General features: G+C 47.2%; 1 protein-coding gene across 1 annotated transcript in view; it reads right to left on the bottom strand.

Moving 5' to 3' along the window:
• The window catches only part of TP63 (tumor protein p63), a 126,481-nt gene that overhangs the window by 99,210 nt on the left and 3,052 nt on the right, over positions 1-24,219 (bottom strand). Inside the window, exons 3-4 of the mRNA XM_075031626.1 lie at positions 9,483-9,902; positions 9,243-9,319 (exon numbers count right to left, since the gene is read on the bottom strand). Of these exons, the coding sequence (XP_074887727.1) occupies positions 9,243-9,319; positions 9,483-9,530 (125 nt within the window). The 5' untranslated portion in view covers positions 9,531-9,902. The remainder of the gene's footprint in view (positions 1-9,242; positions 9,320-9,482; positions 9,903-24,219) is intronic.

Below are 24,219 nucleotides of genomic sequence, written 5' to 3'. Positions count from 1 at the left end.
CCTTCCACAGCAGTTCCACAGAAGCTGTGAACACTCTGTGCATCATGCAGATGCACCTGACCATGAGATATGCCTCATTGAGCCTGCTGCCGCAAGGCTTAGTGGAAAAAGAGGAGACTTCTGCAGCGTGTGACCATGGGCTTTGGAAAACCAGGTAAGCCCAGCTCAAATCTCCAGGTGTCCTACTGCCCTCAAGTCCCTGGGATGAAGATGCTGGCTGTAGATTTGTGGGTCAGGACCGAGGTGCTCAGGGGGCTGTGCTCTCAGATCTGGTCTTGGCAGTGGGCTAAACTGAGCGCCTGTCCTCACACTTCTGCACCAAACACCATTTCTGGGGTGTTTCCAGTCAGCAGGAATGAGACCGAGGAGCTTCTGCCTCTCTTTTCCCTGGCAAGGAAGTTTCAATCCCTTCCAAACCCCTCCTGAGCACTGACACCACCCAAAACCCTTCAGAGACAAACAAAATGAGAGATGTGCGATTCAGCTCCCTCCCACCTCTGCTGCAACTGTATCCACTGGACTGAGTGCACTTTTCCGGACCAAACCAACGGGAATACCCAGACTCTGTGGCATGGCAGAGGCACACATAGCATGGGCTTTTCTGGCTGTGCTTGCAGCCCTCCCACACGCTCTGAGCTCTGTTTAAAGCCTGGCAGAGGTTTCCTGCAAGGAGCCTCTTCCCTGCTTGCATCATATGTCCTTAATGCTACTGATGGTGATAAGGTCCCCAGGACGCTAACACACTCTGCCAAGAATGAAGTTTCTTTCAAACTTGCTGAGATTTGAAGCTTTTTGATGTGTGAAGGAATCAAATACTCTCTCTGCCAGGGTCACCCGAACAGCTCCTGGGGTTTGTTTGCCCAAGTGCTTGGCATGCTGCAGCTACAACACCGGGTAAGGCACTGGGCACCCCTGTGTGCCAAGCAGCAGGCGCCAAGTTGCTACCGTCCCAGTTCATTCAGGACAGGCATTCCCCAAATTTGGCCACTGTGAGGAGGCGACAGAGAGAGGCTGGTGAGGGGTCATCCCACACGGGTCTCAACATGGCCCCCCACCAGAAGGAAGTAAAGAAAGAGAAATGCAGCCCACGCTGATTTTCAGCTCTGGGATACTTTGCATGGCAGGGCATTTAGTTGTATAAATATAGTCAGAGAGGAGAGGGACAGCTTCCCCAGACAAAGAACATGAAATACGTGATTCTTTTTTAGGACAGAAAGGTCTCGGACTGTCTACTGCAAAAGACTTGTGACATTTTGAGTTGAGCCAGGTAAGACTCTTGGCTCCCTAAGGCCACTTTTTTTTATGAAAGCTGCTTCAGTCTTTAGTTACACAAGTTCTTTTCTCTATGAACTGCTCAGGGGACTTACGAAGTCCCTCTCTCAAACTCTCTTGAGAAGGTTGAATTTTACAAAAATATAAAATAAATCATTGTGATAATACAGAAAGTCCCCAGAACTCTTCAGAAGCAGGAAACTGTAAACAGCAACATCCTGTGTTTCAGTAAATAATTAAAATGCAGAACAGAAACGCCAGCAAAGCAGATGTTAGGTGCAGATTCCTGTAATATGAATTTGGTTGAAGCTCCCACTTGTTACCCACATGGCCATTCCCCTCCCCTGCCACCAGTGATACTCCTATGGGAAAAATGAAGTCTTCTGCTAAATACTGTGCTGGCTGCATTTTTCAGCACATAGGTACTCTGTGACAGGCCAGCTACTGTTAAAACCAAGGGCAGAGGATCCTTCTCTCAAAAATAAAAGCACTTGCAAAAACCTTTCTGTGTGTCACAAAATAGCTGCAAGACGGGGCAGATGAAGGACAAAGAATTAAGAGCAGGTCGTAGTCCTGGAAGACAGGAACAAGTGAACTGGTTATCAGAAACACTGCTGGTGTGTAAGGAAACACTGCCTGGAGTGCTCACAGGATATTCATTTTTGCAACTATGCCTGGTGCTAAGAAATTACAGGGTTGGTTCCCTATAATTTTATCAATACATTGCCACACCTAATGTGATTTATGATTTTTGCTTGTGATTATCTTAAAGCAGTCGCTCCTGGAGTGCTATGAATACATCGGTCTCCCATTCCATTAAAGCCGAGAATGATGTTTCCAGCCTGTATATTTTAAGAGGAAAATTCACAAATATGCACAGCCAAACTTGGAAGACAGTGTGAAGGAATTGTGTTGTTTAAGATTTTTAATCCTGTAATATTTGAACACCTGATGCCCATGTTAACTCTCAGAGCCAGCTGAACTACAATTTCACAGCTGTCACAGCCACCTCCTAGACCCCATTGACAGCAGGCACAGCAATCCCATCATTTTGCCCCACCAGCTCTGGCTCCTACTTCTGAGTTTAATGGCAGACACTGCTGGCAATACACAGCTGAACAGCTGCTGCTTGCAGCGTCCAGCTCACGAGCACACTGCAAGCTTCTTTCTGTGCATTTTTTTCAGCATGCATTGACTTAGGTGCATATCAACAGTGCTAAACCAGACAGGCATTGAACCTCTCCAGGCAGGGTTTTGTAGGCAGACTTATTTTTATGCTGCAAAGAGCCTATTGAACCCCCAGACACTTACTGCAGGCTTTCCCCCTTCTCACTCTTGGATGTGGCTGTCTTCTTCATAGCTCTATGCACTAACTGAATTCCCCTTGCTTACCTGCCTCAGTATTTATCATACCAGACCCAGTGCGGCATTCAAACACCTGACTGGAAATGCCTCAGCAGCAAAATTCTGTGGGGAGATGATCTGCTACACAGTAGTAAGTGATTACAAACAGGCACCAAAAACTCCCAGGTAAGCCGCAGGAACAGATAGAGATGTTTTCATGAAGCTAGCTAAGCAGAAGGAAGGATATTATCTATCATCAGCAGACCCAGTCAAACAAACCTCAGAAATCTATTATAGTGAAACATCTTCCTTCTGATTATTTCAGTTTTGATTACGGGATACAAAATTTTAAACTAAACAGAAGTCAAAATTTGTATGGCAGTGTAACCATTGGGTCCCACCACAATGCCCACATTCCCATGAAGGTTTTCACAGAAGTGCAAAACCAGCTTAGAGCCAGACACCAAGTTAAAAGCTAAGTTTCCTTGATTTCTTCCTCATCCAAGACTCTCCTCCCTCCCCCATGCCCTGTAACACCTATGGTCTTTTTTTTTATAAGGGTTGAATACTCCTTTGGCCACTTGTTGGATGTCAGAGGGTTTTATTTTTCCCAAAATCAAAGCTGAGCCCTTCTGCTCTGTATCAGGCGAGAAGTCCTTGTGTTTGTTGAGAGGAGCCGTTACAAGTTAGCTTGCAGCAGAAGGTACCACACAAATCAGCAGGGGAGTATAACTTATAACATGTATCATGAACACCCTAAACACCTCTGAACAGATGAGCTATTGAGAAGTTGCTTCTTTAATTTCGTCAGTATTTTTGGAAGTTGAGCAAGATCCCATGAATCAGGTATTCTCTCCTCATAGTTAAAAGGACCACATGAAAGACTTCACATATTCTCTTTACAGTCCTCTGAGATCTGGGAAGAAAAACAGAAAATGATCGAATTGGTTCCACTTTAATCCTTTAAGCAGGACTAAAAGGACCTCCAAGCAGACAAATATTTTCTTGTAACACTCTTGAGGTGCCTACACCATTTTGAAGAGGAAAAAGAGAAAAGTGCCGTCTTTGGCAATGACTGTGAAGGGGTTGTGACATCCTCAGCACAACGTCTCTCTGACATAGAGCCAAGAGGTTTAGCGGGGACAAAACGGAGGAGGGCAGCGGGGACAAGCAGAGTGCAGGGGCTCTGCCAGAAAGAAAGAACTGAAGAGGCTTTAACATGCTGCTCTTGAGCAGTGTTTTGCAAAGGTCCTATCTTCTAATCCCATCTTCTGATGAGACTGCAGCATAAGAACGGGAGAACAACCAAAGAACTGACCTCAAAGACGAGATAAATACCCTCCCCTCCCCACCACCAGCAGCGCACATCCTTGACGAAGTGCAGGGGGGCAGCCGAGAGGTCCCATACTGGCAGCATGTCCTCCCTGCAGAGCTGCTCTGCAAAGCCCTCCTGCCCAAAGGCCACCCTGCAATAGCTGTCTCGGCACACTACTTGCTGTCCCCTTGTGCACATCTGGCTCCAGCTGGGGACCCCTCCCCATGGGATTTCCACCAGGGGTGACAGCACATCCATGAAGGTGACCACCACCTTCCAGGAGAGCTCACCGAGACCAATAAAAAGCACCTCGCTGGCTCGCCTCCACCTTTCCTTCCTGCGTGGAGCCAATTCTGCTCCTCCAGAAGTCACCGGCTGGCTCTGAGCACACCACGAGCTGCTCAGAACAATTTCTGGCCCCTCTCTGAGTCTTTGGAAAGTACCTGCTGTATCACTGGCTGTTTCTGCAAATAGATCTATACCAAGTCACGTGGCTTTCCTTACTTGGCTTCAGGTCTTTCTGCCAACACGACAAATTTGGGCTCCCATCTCAAAGGTGAAGGCAGATGAGATTTGTCCACCCTGTCATAGCAGGAGTTCAGTTATTCCTCAGCAAACATAGTACAAGGAAAGAGAAAGAGCGTGCAGTTGTCCAAACGCAAGGATTCTGCAGAGCCTGCACATAGGATGAAACACTCCTGCAAGACATTACCCTACGACAGCTCAGGCAAAGCTCTGTCACAATATCACCCAGCTAACACCGGAGTGAAAGGAAAGCTGCTTACGCCAGCATTGATCTACGACCATGAAGGGGCACAGCACGCTGCTGCCTGTGATCAGGAGGGTAGCCAGCACATTTTGCCCGAATGTGCCCCCTTCCAACCCAAAGGGAAGAAACCTGCTGTTTCATTACTGCCTATTAGTAATGATGAGCATTGGGTACAGTGAGTTTTTCATCTTTGTGCTGCACTGCAGGCATTAACATTGGTGAGACTCCTATCTGATAACTGCAGTCTGTTTACCAGCTGTTCAATACATGTGGAACCAATGAAGAAAAGTAAAGCAACATGTGCAATGCTCCTGATGAACGGTCTCTTTGAACCCAGGAGCTCTGGCTGGCTGGAACTTAGACCCTGCTCACCAAAATCCATCCAGATGCAGCACTCGGTAGATGATGCTGCCATGGCCCATGCCCTCCCCTCCCTTCCATGCCTCAACTCATTTCAGACAGTTTCCCTCATCCCCTTCTAAAAATAGAATTTTTTCTACATACCTGGTTGCAGGATATTTGTTTGATTTTTTTTTTCTTTTGGCACGCCCCCCCCCCCCAAACCCCAGGACTGTGTCTGAGAAACCAGGTTTCCGGCATGGTGCTGCAGAGACCAGAGGATTTCAGGGTTGTTCCTCAAGCCTCTGTTATTAGTGAGATTTGGGAGGTGGGGCCGTATCACTTTGGGCTGAGAATACAAAGCCAGAAATGAAAGAGCAAAGAGCAGCTTGTGCGAGAGGCCTTTCATTCAAAAGGGAGGAGTAAGCCCCAGTGAATGCCTTCAGCATATCATCGATGCAAAATCCTGAGGCCACCAATTAGCCTGGGCATGGGGAGAGGGGCAAGCAGTGCACACAGGACTGTAGTCCTGCGCACCAGCAGGTGCATTCCAAACAGCCCCAAAAGAGGAGAGCTCCTGGGTAAAACGCAGCCTAATGACCATTATTTCCAAGAACACAAGTAACATATCTGTAAACATCACTCCCCCAACCAGGCATTAGCTGAAGAAAAAGCAGCTTTGGAGAGAGAGACTAATTACATAGCTCTCAACAGCTGGACTTTGATCATAATTACAGTGCCTTCTTCATCTTACATTAGTGACTTTCAACAGCAGCTAGGTGGGCACTTCTTGGAAGGTGGAAATCCCGCTCATTTCAGATAGCTCATTTTATGACTCAGAGCTAGCCTCGTTTTTCTGCAGCACAGGATGAGCTGCCACAGTAACATCCGAACAAGTAATTCACGTGGGTTAGCGACTTGGCACTTCAATGCAGGTGCTTCTGTCCTTACAGCAGCACCTTCCCTTGCCCAGGAGCCAGAGCACTGAGCCTGCTTTATCACTGATTTCAAGCGTTTCATGCAAAACCCTTTCATAAAGAAAGCAGAAGTAGAAAAACTTTGAGGTTTTTGCTCAACTCTGTTATTGCTGAATTTTAACACCTCTTAGCTCTTTTTGTTTAAGAAGAAAGATGAGCACAGGCGGGATATACCTTTCCAACCTCACTTCAGACATTCACATGCTACATTTGCATCCCTGACTTCTGCACAGGGATGTATGTCCCCGTCAGTGCCCTGTACCCCTCTGCCCCTCTCTCAGCTGGGCTGCAGCTCCAGCACTGAACTCCAGTCTCCACAGCAAAAAGTGGGGCTGTGAAGAAGGACACTGCTGTCCTGTGCCCCAGCTGAGTTGTCTGTACTTTTGTGTGATGCAAGGGTTGCTTTGCTTTGATATCCACAAGAAATAAGTAGCCTAAACAAGAGAGCTGACCTGTTGAGATAGAGGCTGGAGTGACCTAAACAATAACAGACAGCACTGGGAGTCTGGGCACCCAGCTATTTTTCCTCATCTGTGGCACTGAATTACTGCATTGGTTTGAATATACCATAGCAGCAGCACATAGTTTCACTGCCGTGAAATGACAGGCAGTAGTATACAAGCATTATAATGGCATATTAGTTAACGCTCCCAAGTGTGATCTGTGTTCACCTCTTGACAGAGGAAACGTTTTAGCTGGCTCCCACATTGTCTGCCTGCTGGACACCCCCAAAGTGAAGAGATTAATAGATGAAGCAACAGCAGAGGGTAAATCTAAGCCACAAATCTTAGAGCTAACTGGGATTTATAATTGCTTCCCCCTCCACGCTGACCTACAGGGAAATTTGTGTCACACACACACACCCACTCACCCCCACTCCATTTTAACAGGGCTTCAAACACTTTTCACTATTGTTATTTTGCCAGCATGCCTCAGCTCAATGTTATCACTTTGTTGTTTAGATTGTTACTAGATGTAATTTTAAAGTTACAGAGAAGAACACTGGTTTAAACTAAAGAAAACACTTTGACCACATCAAAGCAAAAGCGTTTCAAACTGTGTAAATTAAATGTAATTATGAAACTATTCAATTTTGTTAAATCAGTCACACAAATGTCACCCAGCACATCATGAATATCCAATCAATGGAGCTTAAAGCTGAAGACCACCTATGTCTTCAGACTGAGAAAAGTATCCCTGGGACCAGCATTTAGCTGATTTTGAGCTGTAGCAGAGCACAGCCACTAGTAACTGGACAAATGCCACTCTCAGCTCATGTAAACAGACGTGCATAGCAGCTGAGACACATTATTACTCTAAGCTACATCTCGACCGGGTTTTGACTGAGGGGTGTCACAAACTCTATCTGCCCCAAGCTGTCCTGAGGCTTCCCACACTGCAACGGTCACTTAAAAACTTAGCACACTGCTAAGGCACGTGGCAAGGAACAGCATTTCTAGTGAAAGGCCTGACTTGCTGGAGGATGCAGATTTGAAGGGCAGAAAGGCCCATTTAAAAAGCTCTACAGAATACAGCCAAGGGAATCTTTTCTTTAATTCCTGCTCCAGCTGGTTTTTTTTGCCTGAGCCACAGCACCAATTTTATGAACCTGTTCTTTGACATGGGATGGGGTGTGACTGGCAAGAGTTCACAGGGGCTGGAGAGTTGTCCCAGAGCTTAGGTACGCTTCCCAGAGCATCTTTACACTTTCCAGTTTGATTATTTTTTTTTTTAATTTTCTATTTGGGAATTTGCCTGGCTATGCCTTCCAGCCACTGAAACTTATTTGTCTGCTAAAGACCCTACCGCTGTCAGCCCGAATCCACCTTCCCTGGTGGGCACCGCTCTTGTACTGCTCTTCTCCTGGACACACGTACATCCCTGCCAGGGTCAGCGGGGCTGGGTGGATTTGCAGGAGATCAGAGTATGGCTACGTGTGCCCAGCCAGCCCTGGGACTTGTGTTGTGGAAGGTCTCGCTGGGGAAACCAATACCCCCAGCTTCATTCCATATTCCTCTGCCACGGCAGCGCAGCCAAGGACCGTGCGCTATTTCCCAGCTCCCCTTCTCTCCTTCCCCTCCGCTGGCCCCAAACGCAGCCCCTTGTCGCTGCCAGGTCTCCACAGTCCTCCCCAGGATCTTCGCACAGTGGTGGCACGGAGCACCCAGCAGATTAAGGGGGGACAAAACTCCCCCACAAACATTGCAACAAATCATGGTAGTGGGGAAAAAAAAAAAAGAAAAAAAAAAAGAAGAGCTCACAAAGCTGCCTGTAATGCCGTGGGCTGGGTGACAGCGGCCAAGCCCTTTCTTCAACGGGCAGCTATGCAACACAAGCAGCCTTCCCCAGCACCCTGCAGAGGATGCAGGGTTAATAGTTAACCCTTCCTGGGACCGAATGCCTTTGTGAGACAACAGCCAGGGCTTTTTCAAAACACAGCCAGAAACTAGCCTTAAAGCAGCTCGACAAGTGACTGCGCTCAGAGGATTTCACCTCTCCGAACTTTACGACTGGAAAAATACCATCTACATGTCATTTACATGCTTAAATATAGTATCTTCTATTGGGAGAAACAAACAAACTGACAATGTGATACTGTGATACCTCGTGCGGACATGCTCTTTTATCTGCTGGAAAGTTATAAAACTCAGTGTAACAACAAAGCTAAAATAAGAGTGGTTGTCAGGCTCTGAGGTTGGCTGTTAGACAGAATGAAAAAAATATTCTTGGAAAAGTGCTCTCTCTTAGAAGGCAGTTTTTTTCTTCTCTGAATCTTTTAAATTATTTATTTGTCCTTTAAATCCCAAGAACTCAGAGCTTAATAGTTAAGCTCATATTCTTTCCAGGAGCTTTTTCTTTTAAAGGGACAAATAAACACACTATAGAAAGTTAAAGCAACTCCTGCACTACCCAAAGCACAGAGGAACCTTCTGCTCAAAAACACAGGGAAAAGATACTATCACTTTTCATGTTATTTATCAATTTTTTTTTTCCTCTAATGCCAAAGAGGAAAAGGGAGATATCTTAAACGGATGCCTATAATTAAACAGTAACCTGTTAGAAAGCCAAAAATAATAATAAGCTTCACTGAGCATGAAGAGAGCAGCACATTTTTTCCGCGTGCAGCCCAGCTGCCACCGGACGATAGCAGAAAAGTTAACAATTACACAAGACACTCAGATCAAACCCGCGATAGGAGAGAGTTACGTCACGCTCAGAGACTCACCGCTGGATGCAGGGATCAGGGTAGTACTGCAAGGTGGTGAAAGGTGCCGGTTCAAAATTCATTTCCTTCGAGCCCCTCTTTGGGTACAAACCAAAATAAAATAAATAAATAGATATAAAGCCAGCAGGCTAAAAGCAATAATGTCAAGTGGTACACGAGGTACAACTTTAGAGATTTATTTTACACTTGCGAATGGGTGGGATCTCCCAGGGACTTGGCCAATGGGATTCATCAAGTGACCTGAGCATCACCACCAGTCCCTCCTCGCCAGCTGGGCATCTTCTGCATGGATATTTTCCCCTCCTCTCAACATCCTTAATAAACTTTGGTGTACGCCAGCCACACTTGTTGTTGGGAGCTCATCTGGGGCATCTCTGAACTTCTGATCTCGCCCGTCATTGGTTGCCTTCCCGCCTGACTTCACAGTTTAATTTTGGCAGCTCTTGCAATTTTGCAAACTGCTGTGGCCGCTGGTCATCCTCGTCTCCAGATGGCCGGAGTTTCCTCTGCTGGGTGCAGCGTCCCTGCTGAATTTTGTTATGCTTTAAAAGCCTTCCTTGTCAACTCGGTGGCTAGTACCTGCGTAAAGTTGCCTGGGGAAATTTTCGGTCTCTCTCGCGCCACAGTTCAAACAGTCTGTTGTGGTCACAGTTTCAAAAGCTGAATGACAAAATATGGGGAAATTCCTCAATTAAAATTAACTCTGAACTTCTGCTCCTCTGCCTCCCCTTCCTGCCCTCCTCCCCCCAAAGAAAACTATCAGATGTAATTGTTAATGTTTTCCTCTATATCTTTTGGTCTTTTTTTTTCAAAAAGAATTGAGATTATATAGAAATCTTTCATTGTTTTGGTGTTCTGTAAATAATATATACATTTTCCACATGAAAAACTCCAATATTTTCAAATATCTTGAGGAGAAAATAAAAATGAGAAAAGAAAATACAAATCATATCTTAATCATATGTTTTTCAGGCCACTAAAGCTTAAAGAAACAAGAGTGAAGTCCACCAAAACAAACTACTGAAGATGAAGAGCAGATTTGATTTTCCTTAAGGAAAATAAAAGCCAGGAAGGAAGGCATCCTCCCCTCCCTCTTCTCTTTTTTTTTTTTTTTTTTTTTTTTGAGTCACACAGAAAATCATTCAGGAAAGCAACCTGTTTTGTCCCCCTGTTTTCCCCCACCCCACAGCTCATCCAAATAGTACAGGCTGTAAACCTATCCTGGTTTTGTGGTTTTGGAGAATGAATGAAATATGAATCAGGAGCTAAATTAAAATGGATTCCAGCAGGAAAAAATAGCGTCCATGTATCTATGCACCAGTGGGATTGCATCTTCAAGCGGACGTATATGTTTGTGTGTACGAAGAGAGGGGAAGGGGCTGCCCTATAGCTCACCTATAGTGCATCTTTTGTGCTGATGTCAGCACAAATGTCAACCTCCCTAGCAAAAGCCAGGAGCCCTCTGAGACAGCAGTGATTGCCTCTTATTTTTCCCCTCTGTGTTTTCCTTGTAGGAAACTTTGGTTTGAAGAATGTCATGTGGAAACATTTTCTTTGCTGCCTGTGCCAGGGTGGCAGGGGAGCTATTTCAGACTTGACATTCTCCACCCACACTCAGCCTGATAGTTCCTAACATCTGTGAATTGTGAATCCTGTAAACTCGCAGGGCTGATCCCTGGCCAAGTCCGAGCAGCTTTAGCTACGGTAAGTGGCATTTGCCAAGGAAGAGAGGCTGGAAGTGAAGGATGTGTTTATTAACTGAAGTTAAGGGCTCCCTTCCTGCTGGACACTGCTTCCCCTGCCTGGCCTGTGGAGGAGCAGTAATGCAAAACACCTTTCTTTTCTTAGGCTTAGCCCTGGAGTAAACATCAAGCCTCGTAGCCTGCATCATTGGCAAAGAAGTGTGGAAACGTCCCAACCAGGCTCTGCTGGGCAGGGGAGAGGGGAAATCACACCAGGTCTTGTGTACACACAATGCATCCCCTTCTGCAGCTGAGATCAGGGCTGTGCTTACCCCTGTGCAGCCACCTCTCTCGAGGCAGCAAATACCTCCAGGGAACGGGCAAGGAGGGCCAGGGGCCAGGGCAAAATTGTGGTCCACACTGCTAGCCTGGCTCTGGTCCAGGCTTTGAGCATCCACCCTTTACCAAAGACACAGAGGGCAAGTTCTCTCCCTGCACAAGCCATTTGAGCAAGACCTTGGGTTCATGCTCTCTTGCTCCAGGACTCAGTTTCAGTCTGCACCCATGGGTGTGAGTATGGATAACCAGCCTGGCTGGGGAGGTGTACACACGCACCAGGCTGCTGGGCTGTGGGTACACTGCTGAGACCTCATGCTTGCTCCTAGAGACACACCAGAAGCTTGTTGGCTTTCCTCTACCATGCCTGTGGTGGGACTGGTTGTTACCTCTGCAGGCCTGGCTTCACGAAAGAGCAGCCATGCATTGTGTTCTCTCCCAACAGCCTGGAAGAGTTTGTCTTTCCTGATAGATTTGAGCCTAAAAGGCATAAACCTCATGCAAAAGAAATGCTGTGTGAAAACAGCTGTTCTTGTGAATCCTGCTCTACCTACTTCTCCATGGGAGCTGGAGAAAAGTCTTTCCCAGCATGGTCTGGGTGCCAGGGCCAATGCATTGGGAGCAGGGGAAGGCTGGACAATTCCCACCCGGAGACTCACACTCACTCTCCTGGTTTTGGCCAGTCTCCTCACCTGGCATATGCCCAGATAATGCTGTATGGCCAGACCACGCATCCCAAGAGCTTTGTGAAGTGCAATGGGCAGCTCCTGGAATTGATGCTGCTGGGCTGGCCTCTGCCTCCAGGGGTGAACCCAACCTCTGGTTTTACGCTACCTTAACTCTGCACAGCAGAGTACCCCTTGGTACCTCAGACACATTAAATACAAGTCTGTTACAGCCCAAACTACCAATCCTGTGATAGCTGCTTTTAGTGCTGAACACATCTAAACAGCACTGCAGCCAAGAAGAGGTAGTTAGTCTCCAGCTTGCAATTCACACCAAAAGAATAACTTCTCCTGAAAAACCATAATTAAATTAAAAAAGAAGCACCACATAATTATAATGAGAAGTAGTTGCTTGGAGCAGGGCTCTCTTCTTGCTCACAAGGCACCAATGGGAGGGGGTGTCTAGCAAGGACATTTCCATAAAAACTTCAAAAGGGGCCACCAACTGCCCAAGGTCCTTACCAGCCCTCGTGCCTGGGGCTGGGCAAGTGCAAATCACTCATGGTTTGGCTGGTTTTGGCAGCGTGTATAGCACCTGGCTGCTTTTCCCAGAGCGCTGGACATTTTCAGCCTCCCACAGAGATCTGGACATGTTGTGAAGTAGCTCAGAAGGTCTATCTTTTGCTTTTCCCAGCTGGAAAACGAAGCCGTGGAAACCCACTGATGATAGTGCACAAAAACCACCAAGTCTCCTGATTTCTCTCGCCCAGCCCCAGCTTCCTTCCTCCCCCCTGCTCACAGCCAACATTTAGCTGTGGGTTGATTCACCATGAATTTAGGTAGAGATATCTACCATTGCAGTTAGACTGCGTCAAAATCCTCTCAGCTGCAAGGCGCTCCTTTGCATAGCACAGTCTGCAGTGGAAACACAAGCCACAGGGTGTGTGCATGTGTGAATTGCCAGTACCCCATGCATAGCTGGGAGGCTCTCAAGGCTCAATGGTATTTGGCCAACCTCATTTGCACTGCCTTAAAGAAAAGCTACTAGGAGATTGAGCCGGAGACACCCAAGAGCTGAAGATTTCGGAGGGGGTCTGAGTGGGTACGGTACACGAGAGCTAGCAAACTTCATCACAGCAGCCTGGGAGTACAGGCAAGGGGGAGCTTCTCGCAGTAGCAGACCTCAAAGGTAGTCAACTCAAGAGGAAAAGGGGCTTGTGATATCCCCAGTGTTCACAACCCTTCCTAGGAGGTTTCCTTGCTGGTAGCGAGGGTGATGCTGATCTAACGGCAGCAGGCACGTGTCCTGCAGAAGCAGGGCGGAAGCCGGGGTGTCAGGGATCTGTCTGGCTAGCGGATTTACAGCCGAGCCTCTAGTGCTTGTGGTAAGCAGGCAGCACGGGGATATGCGGAGGAAGCATGTGTGTAGGTGGGCAAGAATGCAGGGCATCGCTCCGCCACTGCTGCTTTCGCGTCTGGGAGAGAAAAACAGCCAGAGAAACAGCTGTGGACTATTCTCCCATTACCCCTCCATGCACCCTCTCCCTACGGCTTCGATTTAAGCTGTCATTGAAACAACCACAAGATTATGTTTTAGTGGAGGCAAACATTTATATCCTCAGGAGGAGGCTACTGGGGATTTATAATGGTCTCCCCACCACCACCCAAGCTCAGTGTCAGGATGCCTGTGTGCCGGCCCCAGTCCTGAACAAGGATGAAAGGGAGAGACACAGTTTCCAGACATCTCTGTGGCTCCAGTCCTGTTCTATGGGTCTGGGGACCTCTGAACGGCTTGGAGCTAAGGAAGACAGGGAAGGGGAGATGCCAGCTTTGCTCTGAGCTACGTTTCCAACTGCTGGCTTCAGGATTTGCCTGGAATCAGCCCCACCCTTTACAGCAGGGGATGAAACACTTCATTCACAGCTTGGGGTTTCCAGGGGAGTGGTTGTGGTCGTTTTGTTTTTTGTTTTGTTTTGTTTTTTTTTAAGTTAAAATGAATTTCTTTCAAGAGCAAGAAGTCTGTGGGATATTTGGGGATTTTTTGTTAGAAAAGTTGAAGAGAGGGAAATAATTCCCTCCCACCAGCAATAAAATTTTAGCTTGGCTATCCAAGAGAACAGAAATACACAATGTCAGTGTCCCTTTTGAGCACATTTTCCAATTTCAGCTAAATATTACAGATGTTTAAAGGTCTAAGATACTAAGATCTTAGGAATTTCATGAACAGAAGCAAGCAGAGGAAAGACAACTTTTCAGTAACTCCAGTGAAGGGAAAGAGGCAACAGGAGCATGAGCCTCACAGACTTTGGAGGATCTACCCAAATGCTGCAATGGTGAGAAAAGCTTCCCTAACAATTCATATTTTTCCTCCAGCCAATCTCTGATCCTACTGCTCCAGAAGCGTCAGATTTCTGGCTTTTGGCTCATACAAGCCTTCCCCCAAACCCTCCATACTGAGAAACAAGGGACAGGGAGAACAGCGAACATAAAATAAATAAGTAAAAATACTGCAGTTCTACACATAAGACTTCCCCATGCTCCCAGCACCTTTTGTGCCTCGTGCAAAGATAAACCAGTAAAAAAAGGGTACTCATACCCCAGCCCTTCCATGCTGGCACTGCTCTGCTCAAGGAGCCCAGAGCTGCTGGTGGGGACATAAGAGGCTGAGCCCTGACAGCAGCTCAAGGGCTGTGTTGTGCGGATGCACCTGAAGCATCTGCAGTCCAGGGCACGCTTGGTCACCAGTGGCCAATTCTGGGCCCAGGACTGGTGACAACTCAGTAAGTGAGCACTCCAGCACAACCCTAGGCACATCTGAAAAGAAGCTGACAAAGGTGTCTTAATGTACCGCTCCCCACATCCTCCTCCTCCAGCTAAATCTGAACGTATCAGTGCTAACAACTGTGGATTTTAAAATACATGCCAGCTTCAAGCTGCTCTCTGCATGTGATACCACACACCTGGAGCTCTGCACTGTCCTCATGGTGGCCATCAACTGTTATGTAGAGCTAGAAAGAAACAAAGGGGATGGCACTGTTACAGCCCTGCTCAACAGGACAATGTCAACTACTTCCAGAGCTGTCTGGTTGCCTTTGGTGTCTCCTCTGTCACATCTGTAGTGTCAGACCATCCACCTGCAGTGAAGGACAGTATAGTTTGGTGTTTTCCTTCGCAGGGACAGCAAATGGTTTCACGAGGCAAAAACCACTTCTTGAGCATTTGTCCCCAGGATCTTGTCTCAGCAGGGACTCAGATGGCAGGGACTGTAAGACTGACTATCCCACAGTGGAAAAGCTGAAGTCTTCTGTTTTTTCCCCCCTCACCATCACCTACTTTGTAGTCATTGTCTGTCAGGACATGCCATAGTCATCTGCGTGAGCAACCCTGAAACTATTAATACTTCCAAGTCACCCAAAACAGCTACAACAGGAGCTTCCCACTGCTTCCCTTTCCACTCCAACCCCACAGCTTCCAGCAAAGCCCTTTTTATTCTTCTCCAGTTGTCCCAAATGTTTATGGAAACTTCCAGCTCCCACAGGACAGTTAGTGGCTTCCCTTGTTTGCTCCAGGCTTTCCCATCTCCCAGGTCCCAGGGCAGAGACTGGTGCTAGGTGCAAGCTCAGAGCACCCATCTCAGCAGGCTAATTGGGACTGTGCTCTGGGCCTCCCACAAGTGCCATCTCTGCATGTTTCCTTGGGATCACTCTGAACCAAAGAACCTGCCTCAGGCTGGCTTCAGCCTTTATATCTCAATGACCACCCATGAAGATCCTCAGAGCTGTAGTTTTCTACATGACAGTCTGGTGGTAAAACCTCAGTGCAGCTGTGGATGTCCCCTCTTCCAGAGACATTCCCACCACTGAGGGCCACATTGGGTCTTTTTTTTTGTAGAAGTGTGGGCAGTGGGAAGGTTTGCCCCTTGTTTTCACATAGCCAGGAGGAGATGGTATGAAAGCAGGCTTGAAGCTGAACATGCATTTTGGAAGTTGCAGTCTCCATTTTCTTGCCATTGAGGAGTCAAACAAAACTAACTGTAAGGGTAATACCATTAGTGAAGAGCAAATATGAACACTGAAGGGATTTCTCTTAGCTGTTACTGAACACCAGGGTTCTTCTCTCTATGAAGAGAGAGCAAAAGGGACCAGCTCTGAGACCAACACCAGGACACCAACATCCCAAGCTGGAATTTTACTCTGTCTCCCTGGCACGCCACAGAAAAGAAAAACCCAAGCCTTACAGTATTCATGCACATGTGAAAAAAAGTTAAGACACAGAGAGCAATGACTATAGTGAGAAACCAGTAACAAGGCCAAAAGGAGGCTCCCCTCCCGCAGTCAGCTCCCGAGCAGTGCTCCAGTCCCAAGAGAGCCTGCTCTGTCCTCGAGAGTTGGCAGGACACCACGCAACTCCCACAGGAAACTCCCGCCACCCGAGGCAGGGAGGGAGCGACGGACCTGCCGGGCAGAGGGAATTCCCCTCCCTGACATCAGTGCAGCTGTGCCACTGTCTCCGGGCGTTCCCGAGACATAGCGGGGCCACAGCCCGGGCTAAAGCTGGGCTGGAGGCTGGAGCACCCCAGGACAGGTGGCAACACCCTGCCGTGGGGTCAGGATTGCATATCAAAGGGGTGGCAGGAGCTGTGTAGGTGGAAGGCTTGGCCTCCCCGTACAGCTGCCATGAGACATGTCTGGCATTCTGGCAAGAACCACACCACAAATACACATGGTGTCATCACACCCTGCGGGGTCAAGCCCAGGTTGGGGACAGAAACCCCAGTGACCACATCCTTATGGGTGAAAGCCTGCTCCAGCTCTGCTGTGCGGTGGGGTGGGTGGCAGAAGAGGGCAGGACCAGGAACTCCCTGCATTTTCCCTTCAGTTTTCTAGCACAGGCTCACACTCATCCTCTCACCCCAGAACCATCACAGAGTTTTCACACGTTCTGCTCCCATCTCCCAGGCTTTCACATCAGAAGCCCCAGAGGTTGGTGCATGGGCATCGAAGATATCAGCTTCTGAAGTGCTGGTGATAGCCAGCAGCACCAGACAAGAAGCAAACGAAAGAAGAGGTTTGCTCTACATGAAGCAAGATGACAGCTTTCAGCAAGTTGTCTGCATGGAGAGATTCACTTGGAGAGAAAGTCACTAGCAAGGATGGTATTCACTGTCAGCCTCCATGGAGGACACAGAAATGCAGTAGACTGAATATTGCTGCATGGCTCGTCTTTCACTCCTTCTAACTTTTCCTTGTGAGTCAGAGATGAGCTGAATTGTAACAACGTCTTGTTGCTGCTGTCATCCCCTGCTGTTTTCCACCTCTTGCATACTCCACACAAGCAGAAACCTCTTTGTCCTTTTGGCAGCTTCAGAAAATAAATCCTCCATGCAAAAGCATTGGTCTTGAAAGAATTTCTCATTTCCAAACAGGATACAACAAAAACTCACTGCTTGGCTGGCATGGCTCTAGTTCCCAGCATTAAGGCTATGTCTCTCCTGCAATCCAAGGTGCAAGCACAGCTCCTGCAGGCATACCCAAACTAATGGGATTAAAGCCAGTTCAAGAACCAGTAGCAATTAAAACAAAAATCCCCAAAGTATTAACCACTAGTGATGGAAGCCCTGGTTGCAAACCTGCACATCCTCTGCTGAAGCCTGCACTTCCACACCTCCCCAGCCAGCAGTACCCAGTTCACCCAGATTACCATTAACATGGGTGTGTTCACAGGTAATAATTGCCCTCCTGACTGTGCTGGAGATACAGCCTGAGAACACCTGCATTTAGGGGCACCAGCCTCCTTTTCCAGGCTTACGGCTTGAAAAACAGTAAGAACAGGACACGCTCAGCTCTGCTAGTCAGTCCATCCTCCTCAGGATGGAGCACAAAATCCACTTAGTCAGTGACGGCAAAGTACGTGGGCATAAAGCAAGGGTTTGGTGCCACTTAAGGAACATGTGAAAGTTAATAAAGCCTTTCCCCCCTCTCCCAGAGCAAAGCTCAGGAAAGCTGAAGAGCCAGTGTTTCATGTCTTTATGGAAAAGATAATGAATTAAGGAGAGTCTCTTGCATTACCCCCATCCTTGCACTTTGATGTTCATAGCCCATATATGCACCCTTGAAAAAACCCAAACCCTCATATGCGATGATCAAAACTTCGCACCTCACTTTTTCCAGCGTGAAACAATTTATGCTGTGACTCAACCTAAGCGCGTCACAGGTTGCAACCTTGAAGCAGGCAAAAGATTAACCCTCTGTCCCAAGCTCTCGACTCAGCCTTCAGCTTTTCGAGCCAAGGGTAATTTCCCTATTGCTATGGGACAGCAGAAGCCAGCATTGCTCTTCACTAGGAAGCAGACCGGCCAGAAGCGACGCGCCGGCTAAACAAGAGGTACCGACCACGCAGGCGACCCTAGGTTTTTAGAAACCCAGTCCCTCCTTTGGGGGATCAAACCTCCCCCGAGCAGCAACGCTGGTACGGAGGTGCCGCACACAGCGGGCAGACTGACAACCCAGAGTTGATATCCAAGAATCAACCGCCAGCGATGCAACGTGTGTCGAGGCAGCGCAGGTCTTGCCGCACAGAGCAGCGAATTTACGGGGAGCGGGTGTAACAGTGCCACCTGCTGCTCCCGGCCCGGGCCGCGGCCACAGCCCCGGGCAGGCACCCGAACCGCCCGGTACTCCCGGGGACGGCTCCCGGGGGCTCTCAGCAGGCGCTTCTTCCCAAGCCGCCCTGCTGCTGTCGTCTCCTGGGGCGGCAGGTCAGAAACGCTCGGTTTGGGAGGAAGGATAAGGGTGAGAGGAGTTGGGTTGGGTTTTTTTTTTCCTGCCTGCCAGCTTTCCCGAAAAGTCTTGCAAGCACGAGTTTTAGTGGTGCTGAGCTAGGTCCCTCCATTCCCCATCCTATTACCATCCCTCAAAAGGCTGAGTGAGCCAAATCCTGCCTTTCACGGCGTCTCTGCAGCCCCCTGACTTTCCATACCCTTTTGCAGGGACTGTTCCAGATTCACTTAGAGACCGTGGTCTCTGTGGGTGTGAAAGCAGAGGTCAGCTCTGTCTTGCAGGGGTGCACTAGCCCTAGACAATAAGGGTATTTTAGCCCCTAGGCCCATATTTGAGACAAATGCAGAGCTGGGAAGCGTTCCTGCCTTTTTTTTTTTTTTTAAACTCAGCCTTCTTAAAGGTAGGGCTTCAAAGCATGGTACCAGTTCCTCAAACAGCATCAATTTAGAAACCTTAACACTGCCTGCCTACTGCTCAAGGATTCCCAGGCAGCATCCACAGTCTGCGTTAACTCTGCTAAAAGTAGCAACTTCTGCAAATCCTGTGGACTTCACCTACCATACACACAACTGCACCCAAATCTTCTGCAGTTTAAGACAGCACCAGAGGGACAAGCAAAATGTGTGGGATGCTGTCACACATTAGCCATGGAGCAGTTATGGGCTGCCTGCATGCCTATAATCCACAATAAGTATCAGGTAATTGGCGTTCCTTTCATGCTCACTATGCAAGAGGTGCCACCCAAGTCGTCTTGGGACAGGTCCTGGATGAGCAGGGGCCACCCAAGGCTGATCTCAGCTTTGAGAAAAAACCTGTCACTTAACACAGCTCTTTCCAGCCTGCTGGAAGGGAAGGAGGGAACACCTCCAAAACCTCTCAGGCATCTGTAGCCCTGGCAACTGCATCGCTAATCTACTAATGGATGTCCCAATATCCTAAGTAGATACACGTGAATCTTTTCAGAAAGTCTTCTGAGAAGACGGGGAAGGGGAATGCTCATAATAGCATTTTCTCTTGTGTCTTCTCAGTCTCCAGGAATGGTCCAGAACCGTGCTTGTTCTCCTTCTGGGAGAGCTGGCATCTCATACCTTTGGCAGGTTGTATTACAGACATCCCTCTACTATAAATATGAGTGGAAAAAAACCCAAACCAAAGCATAAAAAACATTTCCACAGTCTGCAAAGCTCACAGTAAGAGTTCTCCATGTTTCTTTGCCTGATGCTAACTCCTAGCCCTATCTCCTGTCTCCCAGGAAATGAGAAGCTTATTCAATTGCTTCCAGTTCTAGTGTCGTGAGGCCTCTAATGATCCATACTTAAAAGTGGTGTTGAATATGCATTGAATGATACTACTGATAACACCATTTAGAACAGCTTTATAAAGAAAATGTGTTCCTGTCTAAGAGCACCTAATAAATGCCTCTTTCCAAATAACTTATCCTAAAGCATTAGCAATCAATTACTAGGCAGACAGGCTTTAAGAGTCTCTTCTAAAACAGATTGCAACATGTAGATTTTGTGTTGTTAAAACAATTCACATGCCTTTTTCACACATGATTTCAAGTTACTAAGGTAAGCAAGACCACACAATATAACTTAATACATAGCAATCAAAAATTGCCACACAACCCTTTAATATAGAGCCATGTCCCTATGTAATAAGTGATGCAACAAACTTTCCCTGAAGTCTCAATTCCTGCAATTGAAGCTTAAGCCCAGCAAAGAAAGAATTAAAATTCTTTGGTTGCCGCTGAATCACTGGCTGCATTGGGTTATTTTACTGTGCATTAGACTTTAATTATAACTAAGCTCTAGCCATCTGTTCTACTCCCTAATTATAGATGCAACAAATATTTCACAACTCCAACCGTTACAGAGATCTAAGAGAGCTCAGTCTATGGTGTGCAAGGTTGGCTTCGTTAGGACCCTTTGCACTCTTTTATAAAGAACTGGGGAAGGGGAAATAATACTCTGTTCATTAAGCTTACTATTGTTATTAATCCTAGGAGGCCTTTGCTGCATCATCTTTCACACCTCTTGGAAGGACTGCAAACTTCCCTCTACGAGAGGGCCGTGCTAGTGCTACCTGCTGGTGGCCTCTAACCCAGATATTGCTGTGCCATAAGAGCTTGAGAGAGGGATGAGCAATTCAGAACACCTGCTAAAGGCTCATAGCCTGGAGCATCAGCAGTTACAGCATTTGGAAAGGACTCTGGCAGATAAGTCCTGGGCTTTTTTGCTGCGGATGCTGAAGGTGCTTCCACCCCTAGCCGTCCACCTGGCTCCTCTTGCTGTGGTTGTTATCACTCCACACACATCCTACTAGGATGAGTCCCTGCAAGTGCTTCGGCTGTATCACTTCATGGACCAGCATCTCATCAACATGAAGAAAGGTGAGACTGTCTTTAGACATCATATTGTGAACAGCAGCAGCTGAAGACAAAGCCCCCATCCTGTCCCCTTCATGCCTGCTGCAGCAATAATTATCTCGGCATGATGGCCAAGCAGGGAGAAGGATTGGAGGAAGGTGTGACAGCACCCTAACCAGCCAGAGCTACCCCGCAGCACAGCTTGCTTAGCGTGAACATTGTTAACAACTCTCCCTGCAGAGCCGGGCCTGGCTGCCCTTGCCCTTAGGCTGGTTGATAGCCCGAGAGGTGAAACTTGCTGCAGACTGTGGAGCCCCTCTGTCACCTTCCCAACAGCTCTGCCCACTGTCACGAGACACAGCCGCAGCTGCCGGATTGTGCCACCACCTCCTCCCTCCCCTGTCCACAGCACTGCCCAGTCCAGAACTCCAAACACACTTATAGCTAGCTATAGGGTGTGCTTGTGCCTACACAAACCACCTGGACAACTGCCCAGTGTTTTGTAATTGCGCACACCACCACTGACCTAGGCAATCCCTTGACCGATCATAAATAGTCAGATGCCCAGTGAGCTCCAGACTGGTTATTCATCACAAAAAGCTTTTGTTTCGCAGCGGCTGTCTGCAACTGCGTTCATACCCAGGTGTGGAAAGGAAGGTACCTCCTTTTCAGGTACATGCCATGGGCTACTTTTTGTTTGTGTGTGTCTGGGGAAAGCATGAAGAAAGCCGGCAAGAGAAGAAAATGTTGAATTCACAGAGCTGAAGTTTGAATGTTTATATTTGTTAGTGTACCAGGAAAAATAGAGCTTTGTAGACAAAAAAGAAAGCTAAGAAAGGGTAGAATAACCGAGAAGCACATAGAGTTTTCATGGTGGGATTTCACATAGTTATGTTTTAAATTATCTCATCTCCTGCATCCACAGTACATTTTCAGATGAAATCCAGTGGTTTCTCACCACAATCATATGTAAGACCCTCTTTACATTTCAGTCCATTTAGGTATATGCCCAGACTTTCACTCTGAATGTAATGTTAAAATGAATTAAAAAAAAAAAAGTAATCAACCAACGCTCTTCTGCTGCGCTTTGACAAGGACCCAAAACCACCACGTTTCTTGTGGTTTTCTTCTAAAATCATTATGACAGGGTTGAGTGGAATCACGAGGCAGGTTTGCTGAGTGGTTTGGTTCTGAGAATATATAATAGAGTCCAGAGTCAAAGCATTTATCTCTGACATCAGGGCAAGTGATCACAGTGTTTCTGTGGGTATTCATAACCATGTGCTTGCATGTCCTAGCCTCTGGGTGATTATATATCACACAAGGTGATAACATGCACACTAAGAATAACTCTGCAGGAGACACCATGCATGGAAAGAAACAACTCTCCATGATTTTCTTGAAGTTTGTCCCAGAGCTAACACCAGAAAGTCCTGCTCTGTCATTCTAGTTCAGCTTTAACCCATAAGGAAAGCAAAAGCAGAATATTACCAGTTGCTTCCACCTCAAGGAAGAAGCAGACTGAAGTCTAGCATTTTTCAAAGACTTTCTAAAGCTTTCCAGAGCCATATGCAGAGTTCCCTTGGTCCTCAAGCAAGTCACAGTCTTAGTTATCTCTGCAAAGGTCCTGGAAACTGGTGGCTTCCCTTTCCATCACAGATGCCTGCTTGGTTTAGACTTTGATTTTGCATTCAGTAACCATCTGAAGTGACTAGAGCCAGCTCCCACAAGGGCAGCCCATGGATGAGAGTGCAGCCTGAAGTTCAAAACCCAAATACAAGCAGAGGTTCAAATGGCATAAAACCAATATTAACAGGACACATGGGATCCACATCCGGGCTGAAAGTCTGTCCTTATTCAAGTCACAACAGAATTCTCACTGACTTCAGTAAGGTTTTTGCCACTGGGATATTATTTCCAGTTTAATTAACAAGCTACAGCTATATCTTTCCCCTTTTGGTACTTTCCCACTTTTTGTGCCCTGGGGAGTACTCAGCAAGCAAGCAGCCTGGGGAACAGGTATACAGAAATCCCTCTTAGCACAGGAGTCAGCATTGTGAGCAATCTTCCCTGGGCTAAGAGGCTGACATAGATATTGTGAGCAAATGCCTGTGAGGAAGCTAGATTAGGGGATCTGCCTAAAGAGATTAAATAATTCAGTGGCATTTTTCAAGAGCTAAGTTAAAAGGGAAACAATCTCTTTATTGGAATGGTTCCCTCCGCCTTACGTAAAAGGATAAAAACCTGCTTAATTTTCTTCCTACCAATGATCAATTTTATTCAATATGTTTTGTTTCTGATCTCCCTTTTTGCCACCCAGTCGGTTTCTGCATCCATCCAGAACAAGCCAGATCAATACTGTAAGCACAGAGAAAGGAGGAAAACAGCACAGGGAAAGACTGCAGTCCAAATGTGAGCCATTTGCTTTGAGTCAGCACATCAAATGTGTGTTTTTACTCACAGATGTTGTACAAATTCTGAATCAAAAGCCAGTATTTTCCCCACCCACCACTCTATATTCACTGAACATCGCCAAGCAATAAATTCAACACGTCGCACGGGGAGATTAAATTATGCTCCCTGCATAGCAAGGACAGCTGCAGTGCACCGAGGATACACTAACAATGTAGAATTTTATTGATTTTGGCTGATCTTAACACTCTTGACCTCAAGACATGTGATGCTAGATGAAGATGAAGATTAATGGTGAGGAATCTGGATGGGATTGACTGATAGTTTCTGTAGACACATGTGGCATGTCTGTGGGATAAGTATGTTGAATTGCTCTGCCCTGCTCTTCTGAGCAGACACACAGCAAGCTCTGCCCTAACCAGATAGGATTCAGCTCAGGACCAAAAGCCATGCAGTTATGAGAGCCTGGCTGAAAGCCCAGGCCAATATAGCCAGCACCAACATAGCCAGAGCCACATGGCTCAGACCAGCACTGGCTTTTGTCCAGTCCAAGCAGGGGCTCACATCTGCCTGCAAACACTTCATTGCCATCCTCTCCATCCAAAAAAGTCTGATCCTGCAAGGCTTTGTGCTCAGGGTGTGCCTCATCCCTCATGATGCATCCAGCATCATCTCAGGTCAGACCATCCATAAACTGTAGGAGAACCTCTCCCGTTTCACAGCAGCTAAGAACTG

Source organism: Buteo buteo, chromosome 7 (assembly GCF_964188355.1).
Source record: "Buteo buteo chromosome 7, bButBut1.hap1.1, whole genome shotgun sequence".
Taxonomy (NCBI): domain Eukaryota; kingdom Metazoa; phylum Chordata; class Aves; order Accipitriformes; family Accipitridae; genus Buteo; species Buteo buteo.
Note: the sequence above shows the minus strand (reverse complement) of the source record. Positions and strands in the feature narration are given on the sequence as shown.